Source organism: Camelus dromedarius, chromosome 11 (genome assembly GCF_036321535.1).
Source record: "Camelus dromedarius isolate mCamDro1 chromosome 11, mCamDro1.pat, whole genome shotgun sequence".
In the NCBI taxonomy this organism is placed as follows: domain Eukaryota; kingdom Metazoa; phylum Chordata; class Mammalia; order Artiodactyla; family Camelidae; genus Camelus; species Camelus dromedarius.
Genome location: NC_087446.1, coordinates 2800074 through 2827828, shown reverse-complemented (window position 1 = coordinate 2827828; position 27755 = coordinate 2800074). Strand labels below are relative to the sequence as shown.

The window sequence follows — 27755 nt, the reverse complement described above, 5'->3', positions numbered from 1 at the left end:
GTGATAATCCTCAGGTTGGCTCAAATAAAGTTTTCAAATTAAAATAAATTAAAATAAAACAGATAGACTATTGTTTAATTTTTTCCATGGACAATCTGTAAGCCATCGAGTATGCAGCTCTAGAAGACAAGGGCTCCTTTCTTAATACGTAACCACAGTGCGATACTTGCACCCAAAGTGCGGGTGTAACCGCTTAATGTCAGTCGCACGTGGGCAGCCCTTCCATTTCCCCAGCTGCCTCCTGTCTCTCTTTTTTGGGGGGCGGTAACTAGGTTTATTTACTTATGTTAATGGAGGTGCTGGGGATCGCAGCCAGGACCTCGTGCCTGCCAGGCACGTGCTCTGCCCCAGCCAGACCCTCACCCCCGCCTCCGCCCAGTCTCTTTCAGCCTATGCGTTCCCTCTCCATCTCCGTTTGTCCAAACTTTGTTTTTAAGAACCTGAGCCCCATATTCTAGAAGCTTCCCACAGTTGACCCTTTCCGGCTGCAGGCCTGTGGTGATGCTGACCCCCCGTGTTCTGTCCGTTGGTTGCTTGTTCTGAAGCCGTGCTGACCACCAGAACTTCTCCAACGATGGAATGTTCTCGACTCACGAGGGTCGATGCCGTGGGCGCTGGTCCCCCGTGGCTGCAGTGCTTGGATTGTGGCTGGTTCAGCCCAGGAACTGAATTCTTCATCTCCCTTAATTTCAGTTTAAAGGCACACAGTCATGTGGGGGTAGTGGCCACCCTATTGGGCAAATCTAGAGGCTCGATCAGATTCTGCTCAATACTTTCTGACGCGACAACTTGGTGGGTGGTGGTGAGCCTTCCGTTAGTTAGGAGCTGCGGTCACGTCAGGTGTCTCCCTTTTGGTGGGTTGGGGTCCAGGAGCGCTCCAGCCTGCAGGAGGTGCAAAATGGTGACATTCAAATTCTAGCGCTGCTTCTCCATTCCTAGGCTGAAATTCTGTAAAAGGGAACTTCCTTCACAGGGTTAGGGTTAGGGTTAGCCTGTTTATTTCATTTCATTGTTTGCTTCTAGGATTAAAAAAATTAACTTTGTTTTACTCTTTAATCTCCCAAACAAGAGATTTTCAAAGAAGTACTTTCTACCCTGGTAATTCTTCCCTCTCAGAGGTAACTTCACATTTTTAAATGAGCTATCCTTTAATTTTTTTAAGAATATGAAAATGTTATTTGTATCCCTCATTTATTTTTAGATGAATGAGTTTCTTTCCCTAGGTGCCTTGTTTTATTTACTCTCTTTTCATTCTATCCTCACGTATGTTGTAGTCAGTACTTTGAGTATTAACACCTTTGTATGATGCCCCTGGCCCACCGTCTTCCTCCCTCCCTCCCTCCTTTTTCACATCTTCCCTGTTCCCCAGCAAGAGCAACAATGAAATTAGCTGGTGATCCTTCACTCCTTCTCCCAGTGTCTGATATGAAGTCACATTTTTTATGTCCGGTTAACACCTCGGAGGTGAGCGGCCCCCTGATCCTTCTCCTCCCACACTGTCCCGTCCTTCCCCCAGGGCCTCCACATCCCCATGTTGGATTACACTTAATTTCAAGGGTAAATGGTACCTGGGGGTCAGCATCAGGCCGATTCTCACTGCCTCTCCATCATTCCTGTTTCCTGAGCGTCTTCCTTCAGTAGATGACTTAGTGACGGCTCGTGGAAGCAGCTACCCTGCGCGAGAACAGTTTCTCTGCAGCCTACGCTTTAGGGCCGTGTCCGCAGGATGCCATATCCTGGGCGCACGTTCTTCCCTCGAATGCATGGACCAGTCTTCTGGTCTAACACGCGGCTGTCACCAGTCCAGTGTTGATCTGATGTTCTTTCCTCGTAAGAGACACACTTTTTTTTTTAACCTGCGTGTCCAAAGGATTTTCTTTTCTTTTCTTTTCTTTAAAGTTTAGTTAGTCATTTGGGTCAGTATTTCCAGAATGGGATGTGTTCTTTCAACATGCAATTCAAGGTTATTCACTTTCTACATTTCAGGACCCGCTTCTTGAATTCTAGCCTTGGTATTTGCTCTGGGCCATGATCTGGTTTTCTCCTCCAACCTAATTAGTTCTCTCTTCCTTTTCCAGAATTATTTTTTCTTTTTATTTCTAATTTTCCCCCAAGCTCTTCAATTCTCAAATTTTCTTTTCCTCAAATCATTTATTTTCTGATTTTTAAAATTCTGAATTATGCTGTCCTTTCACAACTTCTACCATTTTTCTTAACTTGGGGGCCTCATTTTGAAACCCCAGGCTCGAGTTTTCATCTGCTCGTGGGCACGTCTTTCTGCTGCACTTTCCTGCCCTACCCTGTGCTGCCCAGCACTGCGCGGTCCTAGCCGGGTTTGGCTATTTACATCTGACTTGATTAAAATGAAATGTGGGACTTCAGGATTTGCAGATAAAACTACTATACATGAAAGAGATAAACAACAAGGCACTACTGTAGAGCACAGGGAACTCTATTCAACACCTGTAACAGCCTATAATGAAAAAGAATATATGTGTATAACTGAATGACTATGCTGTCCACCAGAAACTAACACAACACTGTAAACTGACTATACCTCAATTAAAACATGAAATGCAGCTATAAGCTCAGCTGCTCACTCACAGCAGGCACATGTGTGGCTACTGCATTGGGCTACACAGAGACAGGGGATTTCCATTATTCTGGAAAGTTCTGTTGGGCAGAGCTGATCCATAGGATCATAACTCTCTGCTATACTATTTTTATTTAGTAACTTTGGGTCACTGTGACCCTCCTCTGAGAAGTCCCCAGCCCCCAGGATGTGGCAGGTGCTCCCTCTGCTCCCCTAGCTCCACTGACCACTCGGACTGGTGGCTCAGGCACTGGTCTCCCTCCGCAGCAAGAAGGTTTAGGAGGACCAGGGCTGCATGGCTGCGGAGTGAGGGATGAGAAGGAAGGAGGGCTGGCCACCACCACCCTGCAAAGTAAAGAAACCAAGGCACAGAGAGGTGGAGGGAGTTGCCAGGGTCACACGGCAGGCAAGACCCAGAGCCTAGATCCAGGCTGGCAAACCCAGTCTCCTCCCCAAGGGGACAGAAGGCAGGGCTCCCAAGGAGGGAGACCCTGCCCACGTGGCCCTAAGTGGTGCTCAAATCTGCAGGCTGGGCGAGGACTGGGCAGGGGGTGGGGGCTGGCCCCTGCACTTCCATCCATGGCCACGAGGCGGCGCACCCCGTCAGGTTCAGAAGGCAGGACCCCACATTTGTGCAGCAGGCTCCTATCCCAGGCCAGCAGGCCAGCAGGCTGGGGGTCCACGCTCTGCTGCCTCACGGGTGCCTGGCTCAGTTCTGCTGAGACGCCATGTAGTCCATCAGGACCACCCTCTGCCGGGAACCCAGTCCCCCCACGGGCATTTTAAAGTCAAGGAAGTATGTGAATTATGTTTCTGGGTGTCGTTTGGTCACGATTAACACTGCATTTGCTGAGGGCCTGCTATGTGTAAGGCCATCCCCAGTACCGGAGCATAAACACGTGCAGACTTACTCAGAATACAAGGAACTCTCAGAACCCCGGCCCTGGACGGGCAGGCAGGCACTGCACATCCTGGTCCAGACCCCACTCAGAGGCCTCACACGCCCTTGGCCTCCCCTGTCGGGTGCTGCGGGCCTGCTCGGTGGAGATCACGTGCGTACAGAACACGTCCTTGGGCTGGGGACGAGCATTTCATGTCTTCGCTTTGCAGACAGGAAACCAAGGCTTAGCAGCGGGTTAGGTGGTGCGTTCAGTGACACACAGCCAGCAAGAACCGGCCCAGCCGTGCCCTCCAGAGGCAAAGAGCATGTGCAGGTGGTCCCACCTGTCCCTGCCACAAGCCCTGAGTGGCAGCAGCCACAGTGGGGGGGGCTCTATTCCCCGCGGCCACCCCCATCTGTGATCTGGACAGTGGACCAGTCCGTGGCTGGGGGAGGGCTCTATAAAAGCTGCTGGTGCCCTCCCTGCCCCCGCCACCCGCTTGTCACTCTGACGCCCTCCGGTCGATACATTCTGGAAGCATCCTGGCACCAGAAGACTTTCTCTACCAAAAGCACCCATGGGATCCTGTGGCCCCTGCTTAAAGCCCTCCCAGGGCTCCCTGCTGCTCCTGGGATTAGCCTGAGCTTGGTGGGCTGTCCTCCTGTTCTTCCAGCTAAACGGAACACGCGGGGCTCTCTCCCCGAGGCCTGAGTCCCTGCCCCCGCTTCCAGCCACTCAGGACCCAGGCTCCACCCCCCACCCCCGTCATCCTCCTGAGGAAAGGGGCTGCTCAGTGCCAGGTGCTGCCGATTCCTGGACAGGTGGCTCGGGCAAGGACCTGCACTCTGGACCTGGCAGGCCCTGGGCTTGGGGTCCCGTTCTCCCAGTCCTTGTTGCCCTGGGCAGGCGCCTGAGCCCCCAGTGTCCTCGTCCTCTGGGACATGGGGCTGTGTACAGGTGGAAGGAGGGCCAATGTCAGTTCCACGACCCTGGGGCTCCACTGGGAGCTGGGCGGGTCACAGAGGGCGAGGGGGGACCTGACCTCTGCAGCCCATCTTTCATTTGGCCACTGACACTCCAGCTTCTGCTTGTCAGGTGGGTCCAGACCTCTCCCCTCCAGATGCTCTTTGGGACTCTAAGGCAGGGAGACAGGCTTCTGAGGGTCCAGCCACCCCGGGGTGTGTGCACATTCCAGGCCACCTTCCCAGAGCCAGCACCCTGGCTGGGAATTTGCCCTCCTGCACAGCCCTGCCCCAACTGCTCCCCTGTGTCCGGCTCAGCTTCAAGTACCGGGGTGGGGAGCCAGGGGTGGCCTTGCCACTCCCTCAGTGTGGCCCTGAGGGCTAGGGGCTGCCCTGAGCCCATGTCCTTGCAGCAGTCCGCAAGGTTTGGCATAACCAATACCGCAGAAGGGGCAGCTTGAACAGCAGAGATTTATTTCCTCACGGTCCGGGGGCTGGAGGTCAAAAATCAAAGCGTGGGCAGGGCTGGCTCCTCCTGAGCCTCTCTCCTTGGTGTGTAGACAGCCATCTTCTCCCTGCGGCTTCACGTGGTCACCCCTCCACGTGTGTGTCTGAGTCCAGGTCTCCTCTTCTTACCAGGACCCCAGTCCTGTGGGGTTAGGTCACACCCCAATGAACTTGGCTTAACTGTCACCTCTTTAAAGGCCCTGTCACTGCATACAGCCACATTCTGGGATATTGGGGGCTGAGTTCAACATACGAGTTTTGGGGGACAGAGTTCAGCCTATAACAGCCCTCCCGCTGAGCAGGGTGGTGTGGGTGCCTTGTAACATCAAGTGACCCACTCTGGGGGCTATCTGGTTTGTCTCGGTCCCCCAGGCAGGCCCAGTGCGAGCAGTGTCAGGCACAGAGTGGGCCACAGTGAATGTCTGTAGGGTGCGCTGAAAGTCAGGGACCCGAGGGCGGCTCCAGGAATCTGCTTCATCCACTTCCCTCCTCCCTGGTTCCTCTGGCTCCTGCCTGCTCCCCCTAGTCCTGGTCTCTCATTCTAGAACATTCCTTGGACATCCGGACTGTCCCTTGCTAGGGTGGAGGGCTGTCCTTTGTAGCTGGGCATGGTGAATAGTTCAGCCACGGCATTTGCCACCATCATGAGCAAAGAGGTTCCCTCTGGGCTTGTTGGAGATGGATTTCTGTCACCTGTGAGCAAAGAGGCCCTGACAATCACACAGAGACTGGTCAAGATCCGGGGGCGGGGGCAGGGACACACACGAGAAGAATCAGGGTCTTTCCCCAGCTGGGTTGACGGAAAAGACAAGGCCACAACCAACAACAAGGAAATAATGACGGAGGTGGGGGCGAGGGAGGCGGGGGCAGTTCCCAGGGCCCTGGCTGGCAGGGAGGCCGGGACTTCTGCAGGCTGGTCAAGGAGGCCTTTGGGGAGCTGGGCCTTGCTGCAGGCTGGTGGAGTTCAAGTAAAGAAGGTGGTCCTGGGAGGATGTGGCAGGAAGAGTAGCCCAGGCCAGGATGCGGAGGAACTAGTGGGGTCTGGTAGCCGGCCCAGTCCTGGCAGGGGAGCCGGGCACAAACGCAACACAGACCACCCGACAGAGCTCTCACCCCAGGGAAGAGACAGTCCTGTCAACAGCTCGCCCTGGTAGCGCTGCTGCCCCTGAAAGAGACCCCACATTTGTGCGTTACCTCCCTTAATCTGAAGTCACTTGTTCCCCCAGTTCTGCAGCCAGGAAACTGAGGCACAGAGAGGTACAGCCTTTTTCTTGGAACTCACCTGAATGCTTGCCTCTGACCCAGGCCCATCAAGGCTACGTTCCCAGCGTGGAACTCTGGGGGAGGACAAAAGAGGGGCCCCAAGTCTTGCGTGGACAAAGAGTGTCACCTGCCATCGCAGTACACAAAGGATGTTGCGGCCATCAAGCCATCAGCCACTGCAGCCGCCCTGATGGTGCACCTGAGGGGGTTCAGGATGCGGAAGAGCAGGACACTGGCCCTAGAGAGGCCGCACATCAAAGGGATGATTTCAATAAGCCCAGAATCTTGCATCTTCCCATACATAGCAAAGTACTAAAATCATTAACCTGGCTCCTCCCTCACCTCTTTGGAACAGGCCCTCAGAGTGATCTGAGAGGCTGTATCCCAGGCTAAAGTTCTCAATAAGTCTGCTGAATAAAACATAATTCTCAACTTTTAGGTTGTACAATTTTTCCCCCCAGTGGACACCTGCCCCAGGGACTGCTTCAGGGGTACTTGAGCCGGGAGCCCTGAGGACTGAGAGGAAGTTGCTCAGGGAAGTAGGGTGGGGCTGGGGGTAGCGCAATTCTGGATTCCTGGAGGTGCCTATAGGACTCTCAGGGTCACTGGGTTTGGGGCAGAGCACGGAAGCTGTGTTGAAGACATGTGTGGCAGATGGGAGCATCAGGGGCAGAGCCCAGAGGACCCAGGAGGGAAGGAGTGGCTGAGAAGGGCAGCCTTTGAGTGGGCAAAGACAGCCTTCCAAGTTCTTTGCCTTCCCCTATCCTCCCACCCCAACCCCCAGCAGCCATCTTCCCGGTCAGACCTGGGTGGGGACTCATAGTGGGCCCCCCAACTCAGGATGAGGACCTGGGGTTTTGTTGTGTGGTTTCCTCTACCAGTGAGCTAGACAGATTCTGGTCCTGGAGCCAAGGAGTGGGCAGGGTTCTCCTGGGGTTGGGGGTGCCCAGACTCAGGGCAAGTGGGCTTAAAGCAGGCTCCCTCTACTAATGCGGTGCCTGGAGAGATACAGGAGTGGGGAAGGGCTCCCTTAAATGTCGAAGGTGAGATTTAGGGAAAGTGGGACGAGCCTAGAGGTCCATATCCTGAGGACAGGGACTGCCCCTAGGCATGGGGTCAGCCCCTGCTAGGTACTGTGAGTCTAGAGAGAGTGTGTGCCCCTCCCCTCCCCGTGCAGACTCCAGGTTCCCCCGTGGGTGGGCGGAACAGAAACATCAGGGGCAAGGTGCTTCCCTATGGCAACGTGGTCGCCTGTGGTAGCCAAGTGTTTGACCCCAAGTCTAAACCACAGCGGAGGCGGGGGAGGGGATCGTCCCAGTGCGGGCGCCCATGGGGTCTCTGGCGGTTGGAAGCAAAGTGACAGCAGCATGCGTGCTTGTGCGTGGCCGTGCCCGAGGCATCCGCCCCGAGAGGCGCGGGACCGCGTGGCCATAGGCGCCATCGGAGGGCGGCCGCGCGGACGAGCCGCTGCGCGTGCGCGTGGGTGCAGATGACGGGGACGCACGTGGGCCACCCAAACAAAGGTGGCGCCGCGTGACCGAGCTCAAGTTAGTTCTCGCGCGCGAACCCGCCACGGCAGGCGCGCCCCCGCGGGCCTCGGGCCTGTCGCACCGGGAGAGGTGGGGGGAGCGGAGGAGGCGCGAGGGGGGCGCGGCCCCTTTAAGGCGCGGCGTGGGGCGTGGCGTGGCGACGCGGGGCTCGCCAGCTCAGGTCATGGGGCGTGGTGTTGGGCGGGGCGGCGGCTGCGCAGGCAGGGCCGGGGGCGCGCAGACTCCGCCGAGCGGGACGCGAGCGCGCGACCTGGCGCCGCCGCCGCCGCCGCCGCCGCCGCCTCCGCGCTCGTGGCCCGGACCCGCGGGGCCGCCTCCTCCGGGCTCCACGGCGCCGCTGGGCTCCCGGGCGGGCGGCAGGTGCAGCGCGGCCGGGCAGCTGGCGAGGGGGGCGCCGCGGCGGCGAGTGGATGAGAGGTGGCCCCGATCTCCGTGCAGGGTAAGCGGCGTGCGCGCGCGGGCGCCCACTCGGACCTCGGCGGACATACGGACATGCTCCCGACACTGGCGTGCAGGGCCTCGCGGCCCGGTGCTCTCGGCCACGCTCACCCCGCTCCCGGAGCCAGCGGCCCTCTGAACAGGGCCCTGCGCGGGCGCGCCCCGCATACACGCCCCCGGGTCCCGCGCGGGCAGGAGCGCGCGTCACGGCCACCCCCCGCGCTCGCCGCGGCCACGGCATCTCCTGGTCTGCGTTGTGCCAGGCAGGCCAGGGAGAGGGGGACGTCCCGTGGGCGCCAGGCCTGAGATGGGGTGGTGGTGGGCGGGGCCGGGGGGAGTCACTGTGGTTAGGCTGTGGCACGGCCTGGTGGATGCGGTGAATGTCTTTTCCCCGACTCAGTGCTTGGGGACACAGGAGAGGAAGAGGGAGCCCCTGGCCCCTGCGACCCCAGAAACGACCCTGCCAGAAAGTTGTGGGCGCGCCCCCCCCCCACGCCCCTCTTTTTGCCCTGTCTCTTTTTCCTTTGTTTGGGACTCTGATCTGGGGGGACTCAGCGGGGGGCCCAGACCCAGCTGAGGCAGGCAGGCAAGGAGAAGAGTTGTGCAGCCACCCCCAGCCTGGGGCCCCCACCTGCTCAGAGCAGGCCCTGCACTCCTGTCCAGGCCTACCACCAGGGGAGGGAGGGGAGTCAGAGCCGGGTGGGCTGGTGTACCTGCCCTGGCTGGATGCTCTGTGGCAGCAGCTGCCCCCAGCCAGGGCCATAGACCTAGGGGGGTACCCCGAATCTGAGTCCACCCTTGGAGCTGTTGCCAGCCCTACATTTCCTGAGGCAGGGAAGGTTCTGTTCCTGTGACGCCTTTTGCAGGAGCGGGTTCCCTTTCTTGCCTTCCTAGTGCAGGTTGGGGAGGAAATACAGAGTTCTGAGCATCTCCCACACATAACAATGGAGGCTTCTGAGTCCCAGCCCGTGTGGCAGCCCAGCCCTGGCCTGGGCCTGGCAGGGTGGGCAAGGCTGTATGTAGTTAAGAGGGAAATTCAGAGTCTTGCCTCTGTTAGTGTCTGCTCTGTGACCTTGGGCAAGAAGACTCTGAGCCTTCCCATGCCTCAGTTTCCCCAGCAGTCACCGGGGAGGGGGGCTGACAGGATGAGATGATGCCCGCCATTCAGCTGAGCACACCCAGGGCAGAGGTCTGAACACCCTGGAGGGGCCAGCAGTGCCCTTTGCCCCCTGGGTGGCTGTTGTTTCCAACGTGTCCCAGGCCCATCTGGGGATGCAGTCCTGCTGGGTGAGTGTTCCAGTTGTGGCCCTGTCCCCTGCTTGGGATGAGGCCACATCCCACAATGTCAGCCAGGGACTTCGTTAACGCTGCCCCTCCTTCCTGCTGCAGACCCCTCTGAAAACTCCCTGCCTGGCTCAGGTGAGGGGCCTGGCCTGCCTCCTACTGCCTTGGTCACGATGTCGATCTTTCTGCAGCACTGTGTGATCATGGGGCAGAGACCTTAAGCCCACGTAGTCTGGACAGTGCTGGACTCATGTGGGTGGCGCTGCCAGCTTGGTCCTGAGGTCTGGGAGGTAGGGTTCCTTGGGGCCTCTGGATAGGTGCCACCCCTCCTCTGTCCTTTTCTCCCCTGGGCTGTCTTGGCTGATGGGGTGTGGCCATCCCAGAGGTGGGGCCTGGGGATGGGCAGGGCCTGTCCGTGTGATGTCTGTCCGCCTGCACTCGGGAAAGGCATTTCCTGGAAACTGCACAGGAATGTCTCAAAGTGTGGTTTGCTTGGTCCTGGCCCTGTGTCTTACCCCAGGGTAGGTGGGCAGGTGGCGGGCGGGCCCGACTCTTCACAGGGAAGAACCTGGTGGTCTCTCCAAGCCGCCAGCCTGTGAGGCCCTCCTCTTATCTGTCCAGCCGGAGTGGGTGTCAGGAAACTGACCATCACCAGCTCGGTGTGACCTCTGCTTCCCCTGCTCTCCCTGGGCCTCACCTCCACCAGCTGGAGACTAGGGGAGTCAGGCTCGTTTTTCCTGAATCACCATTTTTGCTGTGTGATGGAACAGAATCCTGGTTCAGGCACAGTGCAGACAGTGTTACTAGATTCTAGGGAGGGTGCTGTTGCTGGGGAGGCTTTGAGCCTGAAGCCCGTTCTCTCTGTAACAGAGTATCTGAGTGATGTTACAGATGTGATGGAGATGCCCACACCCCGTCTACACCGCCCAGGAATCACTGTCATGAGAGAAATGAAGGGCTCCCCTGATGCTTCCACGGTGTGACCCACGTCAGTGGTTGTGCCATGGGGTACCCTGTCAATTTTGGGGGTCCAGGAGACCCCTTCCAGCTTCCCAAGCTTCGCGGTTTGGGAGTTCCCCTCCCAAAGTGGGTGTACTTGAGCTTTGTGTGGGAGTGGGGCTCCCATCCTGGAGTGGCGAGGCTCCAGCTGGGTCCTCATTTCTGGTGGCCACACCCTCTGGAGGACCCTGCTACCTCGTCTCTGATGTGTATCGGGATGGGAGGCCCCTGCCTAGTGGCAGTGCTGGGGACTTAATGAGCCTCTAAGCAGCTCAGGTCAGTGGAAGGTGTGTGGCAGCCGGGAAGGAAGACCCTGATGCGGGCCGTGCGGCCTGCTCGCCCCCTTTCCTGCTGCGCCTGCTGTCAGGAGTCAAGGAGACCATTTTTGTCAAAAGCCAAGCACACACTTGCTTCCCAGTGCGGGCTGCGGACAGCGCTGGGGTGTGTAGCAGAGCATTCCTGCCCTTAAAGGATTTAAACATGACTTGGGGGAAATGAGGTGTGGGCTGAGAAAGTAATAGGAGGAACACGGATGCACTTGCGGGGGAGCAGCTCCTGTTCGCTTTGACCAGACATGGGCGTCTGTCTGCGGGAAGCTGCCAGACCGGGGTGTGACCACCAAGTGGCACTCAGAGGGCCTTTGGCTGGGGACCTGAGAGCCGGCTGGGGGCGTCTAGGCACTGCAGGGCGTTCAGGTCTGACTTCTCCTTCGCTTTGGGTGGCAGAGCTGTAGGGGCTCTCGCTGGGTCTCTCTCCCAGGCAGAATCTAGAAAGCACCCTTTTGTGAAGGGGATAAGAGTTCAGGTGCTGGCTGGGGGGCCAGGGAAGAGGCCTGGGTCCCTGAAGGTCACGGTCACTTTGTGAATAGAGTGGTTAAGGCACAGCCAGCCTTGGGTGGGGGCAGCCTGGCCACCTGCTTGGAGCTGGCTGCTGACGGAGAAAGGTAATCGGTTAACTTGAGAATTTAAAGGCAAATTGTTGGACTGCTCGTAGATTGAGATGGAGGGAGAAAGTGAAGATTCCCCTAATTAGAGCAAACTTTGTTCCTTGTGCCTCTGGTGTCTGCGTGTGGCCTGCACGGAGGGGCGGGGCGGGGACTTTGGACCGTAATTCACCACTAATGACTGTCGCCATCGAAGGGCTGTTGTTAAGACTGGCATTTGAGTTACAGCCAGGGCTGTGATTATGTTTAAGCCCTGTGATTAAAGTCCCCTGTGGTTACACTGGCAGAGAGGAAGTACTGGTCTGTCAAAAAAAATTAATAATAGTAATAGAAACCACTCAGCGTAGTGTCAGACGTTGTGCTAAATGCTTCTCACGCATTGTCCCATGTGGTCCCCACAACGTCCACGGTCACCCATTCTGCAGATGCAGAAGCCAGTGGAGAGGTGGGCGGCTTGCCTCAGTCCCTTAGTTACGTGCAGAGCTGGGATCAGAACTTGGGTTGTTTGGCTCCAGAGGCTGCGCTCTCAGCCTCACTGCCTCTCTGATAATCAGTGAAATTTCTAGGCGTTTGTGAAAGAAACAAACTAAGTAAATTCAAAGTCATGACGAGAAGCCTCTTTGCCATCAAATATGCACCGATAGCAGGAGTGCCTCTTTCCCCGGGCCTGACGGCGCCCTAAGCACTCTGTGTGATTGATTCTCATAACAACTGGAGGTAGGTACTATTATTAGCTCCATCTCACAGATGAGGAGGCCCCGGCACAGAGAAATTAAGTAACTTCCCTGCAGCCACAAGCTGGGGAGTGGCAGGCCTGGGTTTGAATGCTGTGTTCTCCCTTCCTAACCTGGGCACCGTGTGCAGGGGGGTGAAGTGGTCTGTTGCTGTGTGTTCCTGGGCAAGACGCTTAACCTCTCTGGGCCTCAGTTTGGTCAGCAGGAAACAGGGGTCTTAGTGTGGAATACAGAAACCAGAGGCCTGAGGGCTGGCCCTAGCCCGAGCTGGCCGAGTCTGCATCACCTCCCACAGGAAGGCCCTGGGTGGGGCAGCCCAGCCACAGCTTCACCCCCCCCCCCCGGAGGAGAGTCATGGTGACGGTGCCAGTGCACCCCCTCCCCAGCTGGTTGCCTGGGACTGCGGGCTCTGGCTCTCCTCGGAGCTCAGACCACACCCGGGGAGACAGACACCTGACACCTGGCGCTGCGTTGCTGGCTTTGTGACGTGGGGGCCCTCAGAAAGCACTGCTCTGCCCCTCGGGAGTCGGGGGGAAGGGCGGCCCTGCCCAGAACCTCTCTATGCCGCCCCACCCGTTGTGGCTGGGAGAACCAAGTACGCCTGCGCCGTCCACGGGCGCAGTGGTGGGGGGCGCCTCTCCTGTGGTCGGGTCCCCAGACCCATTGGTGGAAAGTGCTGCTGCCTCTGGCCCTCCCCCTGTGGGCTGGGGGGTGCGTGGCACAAGGAGGTAGGAGTCCCTCCCTAGGCCTCCAGCTTGGTGTCAGGGGTGGGGCACACTTGACCCCTGCCCGAGCCTGAGGCACCCTCCCAGGTAGGAGCAGCCTCTGCCTGCCCTCCCCCTCCCCTCCCTCTCCTCTCCCTCTTCACCCCCTTCTGCTGGTGGTGCCTGCAGGGCTCTCTGGGATGGCAGACCCTCATGTCTGACCCCTCTCAGCTCTGTTCCTTTTTCCTGGGAGGCCTCCCCAAAGCACCCCATTTATGGAGGCCCCCCGCACTTGCTGCTCACCCCCCCCCCCGCCTCGTTCTCTCTGCAGTGGTTGTCCTCCCTGGGGCCGGGGCTCTCTCCCATCACGTTGTGTCCCGAGCAGCCCAGAGCAGGAGTGAATGGAGGCATTTCCTGGAGGGCATGGCCTTGCTCTACCCAGTGGGGTCACTCTGCAGCCTGGCCTCCAGGGTCCAGCGGCTTCAGGTCCTGGGAGCTTGGTTGTGGGGAGCCCACCCACAGCTGAGCCGGCTGGGGACTGGGGGCGGGGAAGCCTGGGCAGTGGGAGAGGGGTGCGTTGGTTTTTTTAAACATCTTTATAGAGGTACAGTTCACATACCGTGCAATCCACCCATTGAAAGTGCGATTCACTGGCTTTCAGCATATCCACAGAATTGTGCAACCCTCACCACAGTTTAATTTTAGAACACTTTCCTCAGCCCCTTGAGCAGTCACTCATTCCCTCTTTCCCTCCAGCCCCCGGCAACCGCTAATCTGCTTTCCGTCTCCCTGGACTGGACCTTTCCTATCGGGGGGATCACAAGCGCTGTGGCTGCATGGCCCTGTCTCCCTCACTTAGCCTGATGCATTTTTAATCCGCGGGGCAGTGTGTAGCGGCAGAACTGTGCCCAGGCCTCTTCTGAAACATGGCGTCTCTTCCCCAGCACCAGGTGTCCCTGGCCCACCTCTCTCACGAGTCTTGGTGGACTCGCCTTGCCTCACTGGCCCCCCGGGGTCAGAGTTCATAGCAGCCCCTCCTGTTGCCCCTGCCGTCTGAGAGCTCTCCCTGCTTACCCGCTCTGCGCAGGCTCCAGGAGCTGTTCCACGTGACTCATCTCATTTTCAGCGGCCTTTGGCACACTTAACCATTTATGTGAGCTGCACTCAAGTCACCTCCTCCAGGAAGCCTTCCTGGCCTTCCCATGCCTCCCAGGGTTAGGGCTCTTGTGCCTGTTGTCTGTGTATGGTCCTCTGTTTGCCTGCCTGCAGCAGGAGCCCAGCTTTTCATCTGACCCCTGGCTGGTCTTGTTGGAGACAGTCTCTGGGGATGAATGGTTGCAGATGGTGGGGGGGGGTGTTTGTGAGGGGATGGGCCCCGTGGGCTCTCTCACTGACTGCCCCGCTACTCCTTGATTATCCTTCTGTTATCGTGTGGTCACTTGGCTTTGAAACTCTGCTGTCTGTACTCCGGAGCACCTCCCGGGCAGCCTGGGTCTGGCCGTGGGCCTCCTGGATGTCCAGGTAGAGCTGCTGTGTGAGCCCTGCCTGGACCGCCTGCCCTGCCCGCCCCTCCTGCCCTCCCACCCCGCACTGGGTGGCAGGCTGCGTTTTTATTTTAATTTTTTTTATTTCACAATAGACCAGACATTTTAGAACAGTTTTAGGTCTACAGAAAAATTTCAAAGATAACAGAGTTCCCATATACCTGCCTCCCCACCCCCCAGTTTCTCCTGTTACCTTCTTACTTTGTTTAGTGTGGAACATTGTTATAATTAATTAATGGACCAACATTGATATGTTACTCACTGAAGTCTGTAGTTTATCCAGATTTCCTGAGTTTTTACCTAATGTCCTTCTACCCCAGGACCCCGTCCAGGACCCTGCGTTACATTTAGTGGTCATGTCACCTTCAGCTCCTTTGGGCTGGGACAGCTTCTCAGACTTTTCTTGTTGATGACCTGACAGGCTTGAGGAATATTAGGTTCATTGTAGGTCCCTCTTCGCTAGAGTTTGGACAGTTGGAAATCCTGTTGGAATCTGGATGTTTTTCTTGGGGTTAGACTGGGGTCGTGGGTTTTGGGAGGAAAGCCACTGCGGTGAAGTGCCCCGCCACATCACGTTGCATTGGGACAGTGCCGTCACGTGACTGGTCGCCGTGATGTGGGCCTTGCCCCCTGGCTAGTGTGAGCTTACTCTCCCTCTGTCCACGGTGCCCTCCCTGCAGGGAGGTCATAACGTGCAGCCCACACGTCAGGGGTGTGAGGGCGGAGTAACTGCATAAATGATTTGGAATCTTCTCAATGGGAGACTTGTCTCTTCTCCCACATTTATTAATTTATTCAGTCTTTTTTTTAATGTCAGCATAAATTCACGTCTACTTATTTTATACCTTGAGTTACAGGGTAATTCCACTCTATTTGTTTTGTTGGTCAGATTGTTCCAGCTTTGGCCACTGGGAGCTGTCAGGTGGCTCCTCGGGTCTGTTGACCATCATGGAGGGTGAAGTGAGCATGTCCTTGTTGGCCCGACTGGTGCTTCAAGTGCATCTTGCGTGATTCCTGTCCCAGCCCTAGAATCAGCCAGTTCTCTCAGGAGCCTGGCTCCTTTTACTGGAGAATGGTTTTAGAAACCAAGATCTGGGCACTGGGGGTGCTCGCTGCTGCTGGGGTTTCTTTGCTCTGGGCCCTCTCAGCTGACAGAACGGAAAATGTGCCCCCCATCTGTGGATGTGCACGCATCTGTGACTGTTTCTGTGGTGGCCACCCGTGTGTAGTAAATGAGATGTGGGTTCATCCTGACGGTGTAACCTGCAGTCTGGTCGTTACTGCGCGGATCCCTCTCCCTGGCCGATCAGTCAGTCTCCAGTCTCGCAGTGGGGAACCCGGCTCCCCACCGTTTGCCATCTGTGTACGTGATTGTTTGGTTCCAGTTGACCTGCAGAGCGGGGTCGGACTGTTACCCGGGCCGCTGGGAAGTGGCTTCCTTGGCGAGAGCGCTGTGTGCATGGGCAGCTCTTTCTCACGCCCCTGGGTTCCCGCTGTGCTGCTGGAATGCCGGCTGACAGGTACATGGGCCCCCGCAGAGGTGGGGGGCTGGGGGGCACTGCCTCCCCAGGAAGGTCTGTGACCTGCAGGGAGAGAAAAAGAGAACTGGGGGCTTCCCTGCTGGGCCCGTGGGGAAGGGCGCGGTCATGGCATCCCTTTGAAATCTGAAGGCCCGGCTGGCTTTGAACACAAGCTGGAGGCCTGGCCTTGGCAGCCGGAGGAGAAGGCTGCCGGCGGGACCCCTGGAGCTCAGACGTATCACTGACCTAGATCCCTTTGGGCCCAGCTCCTCCCGCCTTGGGACTGCGCTGTAGCGGGAGTGGCCGCCTTTGAAGGAAGAGCAGCTGCCGTGCACTGAGGCCAGGCTCCTCTGGAGAGGAGAGAACCAGGGGGATTCTGCTCCAGTTGACTTGGGCCCCCCGCCTGCTCCCGTTTCCGTGCAGGGCTCCAGCCCCACGTGTGGGTCCTGCGGGCAGGGGAGGGCCAGCTGGAGGCTTCTAGCAGATTCTGAGCAGGTGGGAGTTGGGCAGGGGACTGGCAGGCGGTCCCAGGGCTGAGGGGGCCTGAGAGCAGCCCCAGGTAGAGGGTTTGCTGGGTTTGTGCTTTGGAAGAAGAGTTGGCCCCCAGGCGGGCTCAGAAGATGCCTGGAGTGGCGTTTGTTCCTTTGTGCTCCTGTCCCTTTCGAGATAGAACTAGAGGGAGGTGGGAAGGACACTGGGCCTCTGCGGGATGGCTCAGTGTCTGGGCTCTTGTGTGCCTGGGCCCCGGGCCGAGCTCCGGGTTTCTGAGGGCGGGACCCACAACGGCTGTTGGTTTGAGTCCACAGGTGACAGAGCGGTGGCGGGAGCTGCCGTGCTGTGTAGACCGTGCTGTCTGTACCACCTGTGTGTGTGTGGGCCTGCTGTGTGGACCGTGCGGTCTACACTGCTGGGGAGGTGCTGCTCACACAGTACCGCCTACATGTGTTGGTGGTGCTGTTTTCCATGCAGGGTTTGGGGGGTCTGAGGGAGCTCGTCTTGTTTTCTCTTAAACTTCTGCTGTGGCCTGGGAGGGCTCCTGGCCACAGCACCCTGTCTGTTGCCCGGAAGACCTGGGCTCCAGCCTGCCTGCCCACCCATGGTTCTGCAGCCCCCTGCCCTGTGCCACTCAGCTCTTTAACTAGGCCCTGCCCTGTGCTGGGTGCCAGACGGTGGTAAGTGATGGAGGAGGCCACGGCCCCAGGGAGACTGGGCCGGTGGGAAGGAGGAGAGAGGTGGGGCTATGGGACAGAGGGGCCTGACCCCACCTGGGGGTCAAGGAGGGTGCCTCAAGGGCTGAAAGAAGGGGACACAGGAACCCGCTGGGCAGAACTTAGGCGGTTTAGCTTCAGGAGAGGTGGGGAGGGGTAGCCAGGCCAGGCGAGGCCACGGGTCACCACGCCGCCCTCCCTGGGACCAGCTAGGGCTGGTGTGGGGTCAGTTTATAAAGGTCAGCTCCTATCCTAGGCTCCTAGAGACCCAGCCAGGGTGTGGCCTCTGCTGGGGCCAGCACTGGGCTCTGAGCACATCAGGGGGGCCTAAGAAAGTGGCTTGAGCTGGCTGGGGCACAGTGATCGGGGGCTGGGTGGGAGTGCCATCATCCCCAGCTGGCCCTTCCTGGGAGCCCTGATGGAGGCCACCTGCTGGCCGGGTCTCCCTGCCCCCATCACCGGGTGCTCCCCTTCCTGGTTCCTGCTGTGCTGCGCCCAGCTCTTCTGCTTTCTGGGTTGAGATTTGAGGTCCCCTGTGACAGCCACAGGCAGCTACAGGGAGATCCTGGCCTGGAGATGCATTTCCCCGATGGGTCCCAGAGCTCAGGGTAACTGGAATTGTTTGTGGGGTCACAGCTGCCCCTGGCGGCTGCATGGGGACCACTGTCTGGGGCAGCGTCTGCGAGGTGGGGCGTGAGCCAGATCTGACTGGTGATGGCCAAGGGGGCAGAGAGCGGAGGGCACCGCAGCCGGGGGGTACCTGGTGTGGCAGAGACAGGAAGAGGTGTCAGTGGTGGCTTCTGGCGAGAGTTTGGCATTCAAGATTGAAGCAGCTTGAGTGGTTGAAAACACACACAAGCCTTCAACGTCGCAGACCCAGAGTCTCACTCCTAGAAGAACCGGATTATGACACCCGCCCACGGGGTTGCCACAGAGCCCGCGCGCTGACGGCTCTGTCCTGTCTCCTGCCACCGAGAGGGCAGCAAGGTGTGTGGGTGGTCCCACGGGTGCTGCGTCCCTGGAGTGGAACTGTGAGGCTCGTGCGCAGGGCCGGGGGGGCCCCACTGTGCCGAGCGGTGCTGCCCTGCGCCTCTGCAGGTTGAGCCTTATGGTGTGCTCCTCCCAGACCCCTGTGGGCATGTCCTTGGAGTCCCATGCTGGCTTTAGCATCCAGGCTTGTGTCCAGGGGCTGGTGTCTGCAGCCCTTTCCCTATTCCATCCAGAGAGATAGGTCAGGGATGAGACCGGTAGGCTGGACTGGAGGCCACTCTGAGGACCTGTGGCTGAAGCTACCTCCCGGGGGTGGTCAGCGTGCCCCCAGGCCCCGCCCCACCCTGTCCTTGAGGGGTGGCCAGTGTGCCCCAGGCCCCGCCCCACCCTGTCCTCTGGGGGGTGGTCATCGTGCCCCCAAGCCCCACCCCATCCCCCCATCCTGTCTTTTGGCGGGTTGTCTACATGTCCCCCGGCCCTGCCCCATCCTGTCCTACTGGGTGAGCACATCCTGGATCAGGAAGAAAGCAGTATTTTGTTCCACAGTCACTGCTTGAGAAAGTGGGGAGCTGTGTGAATCACATCAGAAGTTAAATACGGTGTAAACGTCTGGAGGGGGGTGGGGTAGGGTCGGGCTGGAGGGGACAGGGAGCAGCAGGGACCTAAGGATGCTGGACCCAGAGGCAGAATTTAAAGGAGTGGGATTCACTGGCAGTCTTCCTGCCCCTAGAGCCCAGCCCACTCAACAGTGGAGGCTGCAGATGTGTGACTTCGCGGTCGCCCAGCACGTTTTGGGGGAGAGGAAGTGGAATATGAGTCACGGGCCAGAGAGCCCTGGGCATGAGGGCAGGAGCACAGGCGGGGCTGCTAGCAGGGTGGGAGTGAGGACGGATGGTGGGCGGGGCTGGAGGGGCTGCCCTGCCCCTGCTGCTCCCTGCCCTGGCGGCCTGTGTCTGAGGATCATGCCCCTCCTGGGAGGGCCTGGGGGAGAGGCCAGTGCCTGTCTGCAGGGGCAGGGCTGTGGGCTCCCCCTGGGCTGCCCCAGCATCGCATTCTAAGTTGGGCACCTGGAATTGTGACTCTCAGTGGGTGGGCCCTGGGAGACCTGCCCCATAACCCTCATCTGTGGCCAGCACAGGGCACCTGCCCTGCCCAGTGGGGAGCGGGGAGTCGGGGAAGGAGCTGGGCCAGGAATCCTCGTGACTGCCTTGTGTCACCACCCCCGTCTGACAGGTGAGGGCCCCTGGGCAGGCCTGCAGGCAGCATCAGGAAGGGGGATGCAGGCCTCCTGGGTGTCGAGGGTGTCGAGGGCCACTCCGTCCATGTTTGTGGGAGGTAGGCCCGATGCGCTCTCTGGAGGACCTGGGATTCATGCTGACGCCTGCAAGGTGGGCCAGGCCGAATGGTGGCAAGAAAAGGAGAGGCCTGACCTCTCGCCAGCGCCGCCTGAGCTTTTGAGAAGCCCCGCACCTGACCTTTCACGGTCAGGCAGCCGCCTCTGCATTTGGAGAATTGGCCACCTTAAGACGAGCCCTGAATGTAGGGAACCCTGCCTCTCGTGGCCATGGTGACAGCATGGTGGGGACTGGGCTGGCTGGGGGGCACGGGAGGGCTGCCTGAGGATGCCCCAGGGAGGGATGGTTGGTGGTTGCTGGCGTCGGGACGCCGGCTGGGTGGCAGGGCATGTACGTGGATGGCTGCCGCTCCTACTGTAGCCACCCTGGAAGGGGCCATGTTGTCCCTGTTTCACAGATGAGTGAGGGTCAGAGGAGTCCTGGTAGATGGCTCGCTGCCCCCAGGGCCTCTGCCCTCGTCCGTGGCCCTCCTGCCACTTCCTGTTGGGTTTATTTCAGTATTTTCAAAGATCAAAGCTGTCCTCTCTGATATCCGCTTGTGGGCCTTACGTGGACCCTTAACTTCCCACTCAGCCCACTCCTCAGGGCTCTGGTGACCCACCCGCTCTGTGTGTGCCCGAGGGCCCCACCAGCTCCGCATGGACTGCGGACCTCCCCCCACCTCTCAGAGGGGCTGTCCTGTCAACCCCCTTGACCCCAGCTCCGGACTGGGAGCTCCCTGAGGGCAGGCCTGGGCCTGCGAGGCTGGGTGATTCCAGAGGCCACCATCACCCACCTGCTGTTGGCCTGGGTGGCTTGGCGGGGCGGGGCGGAGTCGGGTGGGGCGAAACCTGGTGCACGCCAACTGCAGGGGAGAGGCCCCGGGGCGGGGACAGGGGTCAGAAAGGTTGGGAGGGGGAGCCCACAGCGCTTGTCCCAGGACAGCTGAGTATGGTGGTGAGGCTTCTAGTTTAGAAAAGCAGCTGGAGCGGGGGGGCCTGGACCCAGAGCTGGTGCGCAGGGCTGCCGGCCGAGGCAGGTGCTGCTTCCCTGGCACGCCCGCCCTCACCTCGGTGCCGGGGCCAGTGTGACTGAAATCCCTCTTCCTCTTGCGTTCTCTGATCCTGGACTTAAATGAACGTGGCTGCTGCATCAAAACGGACTGTGGTAGGGCCCCCCTTTACCGAATCTAAACGGCCAATGCTGACATCTCAGGTCACGTCCCCCGGAGGGCTGTGTCCTGTGTCCTCCCCCAGTCAGCTGCAGGAGGGTGGGGAGGACCAGGTGGCATCAATGGGTTATTGCAGCTGCGGCTCCACGAGGGCTGACGGGGACCGTCTCACTCATTCCGGGTCCCCAGCGCTTGGCCGAGGGCATCGGGGCACATTTTAGGGAAGCCTGCTGACGACTGTCCCGCAAGGCTGCCCAGGCCGGAGGCCCTCTGCCGCCACCCCCACCCAGCTGACTTGAGTTGACCATCAGGCTCCTTTTAAGTTAGGCAAGTGTGCGTCTTTGATAATTGACCACTTAATTGTGCGATTAAAACTGGTTCAGTGAGTTGTTCGCGCTGCATGTCGGTGAGGGAGCGTGGCCTTGAGCTCATTCAGTCGTTCACGCCTGGGGATGCGCTGGGTTCCATTTCTCTCCTGCATCTTTTCACCGTTCCAGTTGGATCAGACCTGGGAAGGACCACATCCTTCCACACCTGCAGGAGACGAGAGTTCAAAGCAGATTTCCACCCTGAGAGTCTTTGAGTTCTGTGGCTGACGTGTGTGGGGAGCAGCCCTGCTGCCGGCTTTTACAGGCTAGTTCGGGCCGATCCCGCAGCCGGGCTGGAACCCCGCACCTCCAGGGCGTGGACGGCATCGCGGAGGGTCTTGCTGGCCTCCTGCGTGATGCTGGCTCTGCGTATAGAAGCTGGCCCTGCTGCATCGAGTTGAAAAGTCTTGGCATTAAAAGAGCCTGTTATGACCTATTTGTAAAGTATTTCAGAATCACTTACATGGATATTTTGTCCTAAATTCTGTATAATTAGAAGATGTAAACCCAACTCTGTGACTATTTCGGTGCATCAGCGTAACCTAGATTAGAGCTTCCCGTGTAGGTTTTTTCTTTTTTTCTTCAAAAGAAATCATTGTAACAAAAGCAAAAGGAATTGATTTCATCATCATGGTTCTCAAATGCTTGAAAATAATATTGCCTAACTAACATGGAAACGTGTGGGCTGATTGGCAGACCCTTTCTCTTCACCGAGAGCAGAAACAGAAATCTCAGGGAACGTTTAAAAGGCCCTCGTCAGTTCTGCCTTGGAGGCGGGTGAGCCGTGGCTGGATTCCCGCCTGCCCAGCTCTCTCCCCTCACCTCGGGTCCAGGCGGAAGCTGGTTGCTGGTGTTCCCAGTTGTGGGCACCATTAACGTGCAGCCTTGTGGGTGTGGCCGGCTGCCGAGGAGGGACCTGTGGTCCTTGTCCGTTTGACAGCTGTCATCCGAGGCCTCGCTCCTCAGCCGGTGCACACGCTCCCTCAGCCAGCGGCGCTCCCTCAGCCAGCGGCGCTCCCTCGGAGGAGTGTCCCTTCGTGGGGAGGCAGGTGTGGGGCCATCGCTGCCCCAAGTGGCCAGGATCCCAGAGCAGGATGGATTGTGTCGGGGGAGCCTTGGGGGCCAGAGCTTCCTCTTCTCATGCTTGTGGCCCTCAGGTGCTCGGGTCAGGATGTGCGGCCTTCCTTGGTCACGCAGGACCCTCTTTTCTGTCTGTTTAGTTATTCCTAATGTGATCGGTACCCTCAAGTTCACCACCAAAACAGAAGCTGGGGTCTTGCTGAGAACCCCTGTTGGCCAGCCTGAGATCTCAGCCTTGTGCTCCCATCCTCCCCAGCCGAGATTTCCAGCTCCCTTGTTTTACCGTCTGTTCCTTCCTGGTGGGGATCCCTGCTCCTTGCCCTGCTCCTTGGGATTGAGTCTTGAAGGACTGGTGGAGATGGCCTGGGCAGATGGGCGGGGTGAGGATTGAGTGCATCCTCGGCCAGGGCAGGTATGAGGGCACACAGGTGTGAGGGGCCAGGTGTGTTCAGGGACAAGTGGGTATAGGGCAGCGGCCAGGGGAGAGCAGGGGTGGTGGTGGTTCCTGGCCTCTCACAGGTAGAGGGTCCCCGTAGGATCAGGCCAGGAGGGCAGGTGTTTCCAGAAGTTTCAGGTGTAGAAATGGCCCTGGGAGGAGGTCCAGGCTGGTGGTGGAGGCTGGGGCTGCCCTGGTCCTGGGCGAGGGGCCCTCCTGGGAGAGAAGGGGAAGGTTGGAACCTGGGGGTGTCGTGGCAGCACAGGGGGCTGGGGCTGGGAGGGGTTGTCGTGAGGCCAAGCATCGAGGGAAGCAGGACCCCACCCCTCCCAGTGTGGGGCCCACGGACCAGGCCCAGAGGAACGTGCCCCTCTCCCAGAGACACACACACAGGCATCTCCTAGGCACCTAGGGAGCGTGGGGGCAGGTGCAGAGGGCGGGGTTTCAAGCATCCGGGCTGGCTGGGAAACTGCTGAGAGAGAGACTGAGAGAAATGCAAGGCGTGTTGGAGACTTTGCTTCTGCTGGTCTCAGTCTCCGGTTTCCAGAACAGTCGGGGTGAGGGGTGACCTGGAGGGCTGACTACTGGGTCAGCTTTCCACGCGGTTGCCTTGGAGGGGGGTGCCTCTTCTGCCCCCAGAGCCCTGGGCTGTGGGTCTGTCTTTAATGCAGGGTTTCCCACCATGGACCTTGTCCTGTGGGGCTGGTCCAGACTGCCTTGTTTCTGGAAAAGGAGGTGATGTTCTAGGTCCTGGGTCTGGTAGAGGCGCTGGGGTCCCAGAGTGGAGACCTCCTTGTTCCCGCCCCGCAGTCCATCACCAGGCAGGCAGCTCTTCCAGCTAACGGTCCCCCGTATCACTGTGGGTCCCGTGTGGCTGTTGGGGGGCCAAGATGCGATGTGCAGAGAACCCCCGAGCCTGTGCTGCACAGAGACAGGTCCTCGGGTCCCCGGTGTTAAATCTGGCGCTCTCCTCCCCCCTCTGTTCCCGTCACCGCCCGCCCACCACCCAGGGAGCTGAGGAAGTGGGCGTCGTTGGGGAGGGAATGGACTGGGGGCTTTGTAGTGGGGAAGACAAGGCTGCTTCCTGGTGAGGGGGGCGGCCACCCCTGCTCCCTGTGCTGGGCCAGCACCCCGGATGGATGGCCCTCATGGAAAGGCTCTTCGTGGACACAGTGGGGATCAGGTGCGTGCAGGGCCAGCGCTCCGAGGGGAGGTCGGGGACGTGGGGCGCAGGCCCTCTCTGCCGCTTCTCCCTGGCCCGGCTTGGAGGGACGCTGCACTCTGGGCCAGCTCGCGTGGCGTCTTACCTGGTTGAACGGAATCTGTGAGGCCAGAGCTGCCAGTCTGTGCAGGGGTGGGTGTGGTGGGGTGACGAGGGCCAGGACAGCCCTTCCTGCAGGGTCATGGGCCACCTGCCACAGCACTGGGCTGATAGTTGAAGGTGCCCTCCCCTCTCCCGTGTGGGTGGAGCCGGCCTCCCGGGCGCCCTAGGGTGTGTGCTCTGCAGGGGCTTCGGGGGTCCTTCTCTCCTCAGCTGAACTAGTTATGGAATTCTGCTCCCTTTTGGAATTGGAGATTGGGCCCCGAAGGCGGCACGCTGTTGTCATCTTGGGGCCTCCTCCCCAGTCACTGAGGCCTCCTCCTTGCAGAACATTGATGCTGCAAGACCGACTCAGCTAGGTGGGACTGGAAACCACCCTTCTCAGCGTTGCCAACCTGTTAGTCTTGTTCAGCCAGGCCTGCGTGCTGGCTTTCAGCTTTTGGTGGGTCCTGCCCTCCCCTGGGAACCCAGAGCCAGACCTTTGACCCCTGGGCGGTGGACGGGCAGGGTGGAGGAGGGGCTCCGGTGGGTGAGCAGACAGGGAGGTTCCTTTGATGCCTACGGGCGGCCTGGCCGGGGCGGGCCGGGGTGCCAGCCTCGCGGAGCAGCCCTGGCTCAGGGCGGCGTCAGTGCGGCGTGCTTCCTGGCAGAAGAGTGTTTTGGTGGCATGCTGGGTTTTCCTGAAGAGAAAGGGTGTGGAGCCCCCACGGCGTGTGAGAATGAGGTGATGCCGTGAGCGGGCTCTTGCCTGGACCAGGAGGCGCCCCTCCGGGGGCTCTCGGGTGTCAGGGGTCCTGGCGGGTCTTAATTAGGACAAACAATGCGGCTTTCTTTGCAGGTCACTGTTCCGGGCAGGTTCGTGAGACGGGGAGGCTTTTACCGTTTTCTGTGCTCTCACAACCTGCCTTTCAGGCGCCGTGCAAGGCGGCACCTTCTGATTAGTTGCTTTTCAGCCTGTAAAGGGTTTAGCAGTGGCCGCCTGTTTTGGGTCAGACTTTGAAAATTCCGGCGAGATGTCTGGGTCTCCTCTGCTCTGGGGAGTGGAGTCCAGGGGTGGGGCCGTGCGGGAGGGACGGAGGGAAGGAGTCTGTCTTGCTGATTGGTTCCTTCTGCCTGCGGGTTCCAGTTACGGAAGGGACAGAACCTCGTCTTGGGCATCCTGCCAGGAGACCCTCTAAGTGTCGCTCCCCAGCTTCTTACGATGAAATGCTGGTTTGGGTCTGATTGGCTACGAGTTGCTGAGACTGGATTCAGGCTGCCCTGGGGCCCAGGTGGTGGGGTTCTCTGGGCTGAGCCAGGGAGAGGCATGGCCTGGGGCCAGGAGCCTGTGGGGTGGGAGAGGGTGGGGAGACCCTACGGTCTGAAGTTGGGGGATGTGACTTAGCGGCGAGCTCCTGCCAGGGAAAGGTGTGCCTGACACCGGAAACAGGAGCTGCTGAACGCCGGTCCTCCCCCGCCCATCCGCCCCCTCGTGCGGGCACAGGAGGTGAGGACTGAGCAGGCCTTGTGTGGGCCAGGGGTCTTATCCTCCATGCCGACCATTCCAGGCCCCAGTGGAAAGGAGAGAAGTGAATGGGCCTGAGCCCTGAGCACAGGGAGGTGGTCCCAGGAAGGCAAGAACTGCCCTCCCTCAAAGGCCAGTGGGGAGGGCCACTGTGAGCTGGGCCGGGGGCACTGGTGGGGCTCACAGCTAGAGCTTTGCAGCCCCTGGAGATGGTCGGGGTGTCGGGTGGGAAGGGGGTCCCGGGGACTGTCACAGAGTCAGCATGGAAACTGGTGGGCTGAGGTGGGGGGGGTCAGGTCAGGACCTTCCTGACTTCGAGCGGATCCCTAGCACACATGGAGATTTCTGGAACCCTTGACAACAGGTGGGGGCTGGGGCTGGACCCTTCCGCTGTGGAGCGGCCCGGGGCGTGGCTGGTGGGGCCTGCGTGTGTTAGTTGTTGCGTTGTTAATTATGTAGGACGCAGACGGCCACTGGCTTTTCAGACCTTGAGCCATTCTTTTCACAGTTGTGCTTTGAAGTACTCCTTTTTTTTAGAGTGAGTATCACCTAGTTCCCTAACCTGCACTGTAGGTATCTGCTCGGTTCTCTGGAACAAGAGCCTCATTCTCGGTGGAGGATGGATGAAAACGTTTCCACAGATCAGCCCCCAACGCATCACAGCCACACAGGCCGATGGATTCCGCCACATCCGTGCTCCTGAAGCACGTGCCTCGTGTCTTAATTACCCTTGCAGGAGAGTGGCTGCCCGAGGGCTCTCGCCACGCGGGGAGCTTCTGGAGACTGATCTGGGAGAATCCCAGGTGCATCTTGCTGTCAGCGGTGCTTTCTCCCCGTAGAATTGCCGATAAAGGGGGTGATTGCAAGTCCAGTCTTCCCTTAAAGGCATCGCTACAGCTTGCCGTTTACAGTTTGTCAGAGGGTCCTGCGGAGAGAGGGGTCCTTTAGTCACGCAGTCATTCTTTCTGGAATGTCTGTTTTGGGAAGGGGCTGTGTTACGCCTTCATTCCTCAAGGCTGGCGATGCCTGCGCCCCCGAGAACCCTGCCACCAGCTTATAACCGGGTCCCACCGGTGTCACCTGGGAGCTGGCACCCTCCTCTTGTTCTCCAAGTGGCAGGGTGCCAGGTCACTGTTGAGGGTCTCCCCGAAGTCAAGATGGCTCAGGCCCTCGCCCCCCATCGGCAGTGCCCTCTGCTGGTGCCCAGCCTCCAGTCCGTGGCCCGCCTCCCTTGCCCTTCACGCCCACGGGCGGGGCGGGGCCGGGTGTATGTGTGTCGGGTGCGCAAGAGCCCTGGGCTGTGCTCCAGGCTGTGCTGGGGGCTGGGCTGCTGCACACCCATGGCCAGCTCTCTGCACCGCAGTCCCCACTCGGGGTCTCAGGTTGTGCCCGTGGACACAGCCTGCCCCCTGGGGCCCAGCTGCAGCTGCCCACAGCCAGGGCCGGGGGCCTGGGGAGCCATGGGCTGACAAGGGCGCCCTCGGGGCATGTGTCCGAGCCTGTCCCTGCAGCCCTTCCCCGAATCACTGGGGTAGGCCAGGGGTTCTCAGACTCTGGTCTCGGAACCCCGTTAGTAGTGAGGTAGCCTCTTCACGTGGGACACACCTCTTGCTCTTTACTGGTTAGAAATTAAGAAACTTGCAACCATTTGTTTATTGAAAACTGCCAACTCTAAACCCATCACGTGTTAACACGAATAGTGCATTTTTATTGTTTTAAAAAATCACTCTTTTCCCCCCAAAAAGTGGGGAAAATTAGTGCAGGGGGCACTGGCAGTTCTGCGGGCCTTGGCAGGGGCTGGTTAATTGAAGACAGGCGGGTTCTCCAGCCCCAGTCACCCCGCGGGGCCTCGAGAGACGGCACGTGTGGAACACAGACGGCGTCTAGGATGGCTGTTAAGTGGATCTGACCTCCCGGGTCCTCCGAAAGGGTCTTGGGGCCCCCAAGGGCTCCTGGACCACACTCTGAGGACCGGGAAAGATGTCCCTGCAGGGGTGAGGGCTTTTTTCAGTTTTTTCTGTTTTATTTGAGCCCATCCTGTTTCTTTATTTTTAATTAATTTTTAAAAACTGAAGTATGGTCAGTTGCAGTATGTCAGTTACCATGTGTCAGTTTCTCGTGTGCAGGGTAATGTTTCAGTCATACACATGGATATGTGTATTCATTTTCATATTCTTTTTCCTTATAGATTACTACAAGATACTGAATACAGTTCTTGTGCTGCACAGAAGAAATTTGCTTTTTATCTATTTTTATATATAGTAGTATTTACAAATCTTGAACTCTCAGTGTATCCCTTCCCACCCCCTTTCCCCACCCTCCTGTTTCTTTCATGTCCACCTTGAACTTGGTTGACATGACCTAGTCCACACATTCAGGACCCAGTGTTCAGAAGCGGTTGCAGCTGGTTCCCCGCTCCTG

At 58.9% G+C, this 27755-nt stretch overlaps 1 protein-coding gene across 1 annotated transcript in view; it reads left to right on the top strand.

Moving 5' to 3' along the window:
• Positions 1-8045: 8045 nt before the first annotated feature.
• Positions 8046-27755, top strand: part of GRAMD4 (GRAM domain containing 4) — a 68574-nt gene continuing 48864 nt past the window's right edge. The window contains exon 1 of the mRNA XM_031463472.2: positions 8046-8195. Coding sequence (XP_031319332.2) covers positions 8167-8195 — 29 coding nt within the window. The 5' untranslated portion in view covers positions 8046-8166. The remainder of the gene's footprint in view (positions 8196-27755) is intronic.